The 5,165-nt window shown below is 55.6% G+C and overlaps 1 protein-coding gene across 1 annotated transcript; it reads right to left on the bottom strand.

Moving 5' to 3' along the window:
* Nucleotides 1-734: 734 nt before the first annotated feature.
* LOC123162130 (uncharacterized) lies at nt 735-2,665 on the bottom strand. The gene is made up of 2 exons (XM_044579926.1): nt 2,514-2,665; nt 735-2,445 (listed from the first exon to the last, which is right to left on the bottom strand). Exon 2 carries the CDS (start codon nt 2,117-2,119, stop codon nt 929-931), a length of 1,191 nt encoding a protein of 396 aa, XP_044435861.1. The 5' UTR covers nt 2,120-2,445; nt 2,514-2,665; the 3' UTR covers nt 735-928.
* Nucleotides 2,666-5,165: the final 2,500 nt, after the last annotated feature.

Consider the following 5,165-nt stretch of genomic DNA (forward strand, 5'->3'; position numbering starts at 1 on the left):
AATGAATACACATTATTCTGATTTTTTATGATTTTTCAGCTAATGAATGCTAGCCACCACTGTCATTTCAGTTCTGATGATTATGTTTTTTTTTAGTGCTTACTAACTGCTGCTAGCTTTACTCAAGTTTTCAACAAAACCATCAACCAAATAAACCAACAAGTTAATATTTATTTATACAATAAGGCACTTGTGCCATGAATTCTGGCTTTTACACTTGTGCCGAATAGGCTGTTATGAAGTCAAAACAATCTTGTGTTTTCCCTTATTTAAATACTCCCTTCGATCCAAAATAAGTATCGTGGTTTTAATTCAAATTTGAACAAAAACCACAACACTTATTTTGGATCGGAGGGAGTAGCAATTTTGCCTTGCTGCCTAGGGTTATGTACAACTCTAGTTATTTTGTTGGGAATGGTTTCTTTGCTGAGTTTTGTTTCAAGACAGGGCAGGTCAGGCATATATTTCCCCCTAAATTCATTAGTAAGCATGCATCTATTGGAATACCTAGTCTAGGAGAAGTGAAGACTTAGCAGCAGAAATAGTTTGGTTGATTAATGAAGGAACGGCTTGTAGTGCACTATATAATTTTTCTAAGACGTGAATCGGTTAGGATCGGCTTGTAACTGGACTATATATAGCTTAGAGGACAAGCAATGGCAGCGCAATTGTGCATATCAATCTCACATGAAGGAACGAATGGAAAGTGTGATTCAAAGAGCACAATTGTACAGTTCGGGTTACCATGCTAAACTTCCAGGGTTCAAAGAGCGAGTAGAAGCAGAGCACCACTTACAAGATGACTTCCCATGGTTCGAAGCCACAGAGTACCACCTCGGTTTTGTTTTTAACCAAAGCCACGGATTGATTAACCGCACACACATTTTGCTTCCCATTATCCTGCCACAAATGAAAAAGAGGAGCAATATCATCTACAACGACTGACAAGATGTTTTTCGAAGTGACACCAGATCCGACCAGTAGTGCACAAGGAGAGACAGTCGACAAGATTATGCGGCTGCAGCGCCGAGCGGGAGTTGAGGATATCGCTGCTAATGGCGCTTCTGTCTGCAAGATGGTAGCCCTCAGTTTTGTTCCTCTCTGCAATGTCGAAGCTGAGGTAGACGGTGTCTCCTCTAATGGAGCCAGAAGGGAAGATCTTGGTAGGCACCGAGAGAGAGCAATACATGCCGATGAACAAGGCATGTCCGTCGCCGCCAAAGCTGTTGACCCGGCACAAAGTCCCGGCGCCCGGATCCAGTCGATACACGTCGTACCTCCTCTTGGCCATGTTATTGTTGTCATGGTGTCGCGAGAACCTGCGGTGCACCAGCGTCAACTCTCCGGCGTTGTCCATCAGGTGCACGGTATCTGACGTCGGGGAAACCGGCATAGGCAGCCTGGCAGCCAGCTCCAAGCGCGGCGGCTGATCCTCCAGCACCATGACGCCGTCAATGGTGACACAGTAGAACCGTCCCGCGACCATTGAGGAAGCCGTCTGCAGCGGATTGCGGAACTCTAACACCGTCCAGTGGTCATCGCCGGGCTTTGCCATGCCGAGAATGTTGAGCCTGTTGAAGGAGAGCGCCACCGTGGAATCATCGCTGAGAACGCCGGAGCCCCAGGCCGGGAAGTGGGTGTCGAAAGCGGCGGTGAAAAGGAGGCAGTCGTTCCCCTGATGGGACACCAGCGCGGTGAGCGGCGGGAGCTGGGTGACATGGCGCGTCAGCGGGTTGAGCAGCTGGACCTTGGTGCTCCGCGGCCAGTCGAGCACGACGAGCAGGCCCTCGGCGGTGAGGGCGAGCACCTCCTGGTTGTGGAGCTCCGGGAGGTGGACCTGGATGCACTCGCCGGTGGAGGAGTTGAGGAAGCGGCGGCGGTTGGGGGCGTCGATCCGCTCCCGAGGTTCCCGGAGCATGAGCCACCGCCGGGGATGGAACCGGCGGTCGAGGCCGCCGTGCGCGCGCGGGTCCGCGCAGCACCGCCGCCACGGGCCGCACACGGCGCGGAAGCGGAGGTAGTCGGCGACGTCGTAGGCGAGGACGCGGTCGGCGATCATCCCCGTCAGCCCGTCCCCGAGACCAGCCCAGTCCCTCCGCTTAGTTTCAGAGGGAGGCATGGAGACGGCGCAGCTCGTGGGTGCTTGCTTTGCTTCGACCCCAAATTAGCGCGCCGGGAGGGAAGAAGATCCCACCGCGCACCGCCGCCGCCGCCGCCGCCGCCGCCTGAAAGGGGGACGAAAGCGTTCTTGTTTGTATGGGCTTGAATGGGCCGGTTCACGGTGCTCGCTTGGAGAGACCGGATCCAGCAGCAGCGAGACGGCGACGTGACTGCCCTGCGGCTGCGGGCAGGAGGAGGCGACCGGAGCTACGTTGCTGGGCCGTGGATGTCGGCCGCTGTCTGCAGGCTTCCGGTGATGGATGCCGCCTGCGCTGGCGTAGCTAGCTGCAGAAGGGGGATTCTGTTGAGTCAAGTCCTTGAGAAGCAGAGAGAAGGCGAGGCGGCGGCGGTACCTGGCTACTGTGCGGCTGGTCCAGATCCGAGAGCCGCCGTGGCCGTGGTGAGCAGCACCCCGGCGGCGTGCGAGGAAAGAAGAAAAGGAGGAACGCCCAGTGCGGCAGCGTGTGGCCACTGGCCAGCGAATGGAGTAGGAGCAACTCTAGCGGTACGAGACAGTTGAAAAGACATACCATCATCAGGACATATGCTCTAGTTTTGGGTCTCTTTGATTCGGAACATTTTCAAAACACAGGAATAGAAAAAAAAACACATAGACTATTTTTTTTCTTTGAAGTACACTCAGACGTATCTTAGCTTTATAGAAGGTTTTAAGAAACTACCACTCGCTGCGAACAACGAGCGTAGCGCACACCACACCACTTACGAACAAGTCCACACATGGACAACACCGCAAAGCAAGCTACAACATATAAGAGCCTATCCTAGGTTGGCACATACACCACGTCTCGACCGACACCGGATGCCTCCGAAGACCACCCTTCCGTAGAACATTACTTGTCGATGCACCATCCATCCTGAGCGCCTAAGAGGAAGTGGCAAGTGGAAGAAAGAACTTGCTCCGATCCGAGGGAGGGATACACCAACGACGAGCGTACATAGCGCTGCAGAGGACCAACAGAGGACAAAGGCAGACACCGGAGGAGAGCAATAAGGACCCAGCCATGTCTCCATACACAAAGCTCCCAACAGAGATACGACGTCGAGGACGCCGCCAATGTGCCGATCCAACATCGAATCGAGGCTTACAGCCACCAACTCCAAGAGAGCGAGGGGCATGGCGCACACACCTCGGCGACGCCTCCAAGAAGGGGATGACACCCACGGGTGCCATCGCCGCCGGCCCGACAAAAGCCAAGCAAGATTTTCATCCGCGCATCGCACATCACCACGCCTCCTGGAATTGGGCAACACCGTCCAATTTGCCTCGCACCACCGCCACCACAACTCAAAGCAGAAGTAGTCGCAAAGCCGAGGACCGACGACCAGCTGCACAACCAAGAGGACCCCGACCACCGCACCAAACTCCTTGCTTGGACTAAGAGCCACAACCATCCGCACCACCGGCCAGGTCCAGGATCGCCCACAAGTCATCGCCAGCCAAAGGACGACCTTGCGACCATCGGAACCGCCCTCCACAAAGCACCAAGCTGCGCCACCGGGAGAGCACCGCCGCTCACCACAGCGCACAGCCACTCACCACACCGCACAAAGGTGACCTGCTCGCCAAGACTCCATCTTGGCCGAGCCACCACAGCGTCGCCGCCAGCAACTGTCAGTGGGTTCGCGTCGTCGCCACCAAAGCTCACCAACTCACTGCTGCCAGCTCTGTCCAGGACCGCCGCCGCACAAATCCTTTAGTCGCACAAGGGCAGCCAGACCCCGCACCCGGCCGACGCGGAACAGGCCAGATCGACCCCAGTCGCGAAGAGCGTTGTGCCGCCACCGGCCCGCGCACTCCACCGCGACGCGACACCACCGGTCACCAGTCCGTGCCGCCCCGCACCGCCACCGCCTGCGCACCATCCGCCGCGCCAGGGCACCGAGATCCGCCGCCGCGCCCGAAGAGGAACCCCCGCGGCCCCTGATCCAGGCGAGGGCGAAGAGATCCCACCGCCGGGGCACCACACGGGCTTTGCCCGGTGGCCCTCCGGCGACGACGGGGGGAGGGGAAGAGGGTGGGGGCTTGGTTCGGCGGTGGCTAGGGTTCAGCATCCGGGTCGCCCGCGGGGGGGGGGGGGGCGACACGGGGCTCCTCACCTGAAACACTATGATGTGGTATGATAAAAAAACACATAGACCATTAAGATAGTACAAATAACACCAGAAGTAAAAGTTACATTCGAGTCCGTAGACCATCTAGCGACGACTATAAGCACTGAAGCGAGTCAAAGGCCCGCCGCTGTCATCGCCCTCCCTCGCCGGAGTCGGACAAACCTTATTGTAGTAGACAGTCGGAAAGTCGTCCTACTAACACCTTAGAGCATCTCGAAGAGACACCCGGTAGCGCGGCGTGCTTAAAGTTTTGCAGCGTTGAAATAGTGTTTTTGCGCGAGGTTTTCTGGATGCACAAAAACACGACGCCCAATATGACGGCCTCACCTATAGCAGCTCACGCGCACAATCCGGCGTCCCAAATTTGTAGCCCAGCAGCCCGCACGCATATCCGTGCACTAAAGGTTTTTGAGCGCTGAGGGAGTCCTGGATAAGGGGGTATCCGGACAGCCGGACTATATACTTTGGCCGGACTATTGGACTATGAAGATACAAGATTGAAGACTTCGTCCCGTGTCCGGATGGGACTTACCTTTGCGTGGAAGGCAATCTTGGCGATTCGGATGATAGATCTCCTTCTCTGTAACTGACTCTGTGTAACCCTAGCCCCCTCCGGTGTCTATATAAACCAAAGGGTTTAGTCCGTAGGACAGGAACAACCAGAATCATAGTCTAGCTTCTAGGGTTTAGCCTCTACGATCTCGTGGTAGATCAACTCTTGTAATACTCATATCATCAAGATCAATCAAGCAGGAAGTAGGGTATTACCTCCATCGAGAGGGCCCGAACCTGGGTAAACATCGTGTCCCCAGTCTCCTGTTACCATTAGCCTTAGACGCACAGTTCGGGACCCCCTACCCGAGATCCGCCGG

This window comes from Triticum aestivum, chromosome 7B (assembly GCF_018294505.1).
Source record: "Triticum aestivum cultivar Chinese Spring chromosome 7B, IWGSC CS RefSeq v2.1, whole genome shotgun sequence".
Taxonomy (NCBI): Eukaryota; Viridiplantae; Streptophyta; class Magnoliopsida; order Poales; family Poaceae; genus Triticum; species Triticum aestivum.

Bases quoted from the DNA above. Each gene is read 5' to 3' on its own strand.
- LOC123162130 (XM_044579926.1), bottom strand. From the start codon at position 2,119: ATGCCTCCCTCTGAAACTAAGCGGAGGGACTGGGCTGGTCTCGGGGAC.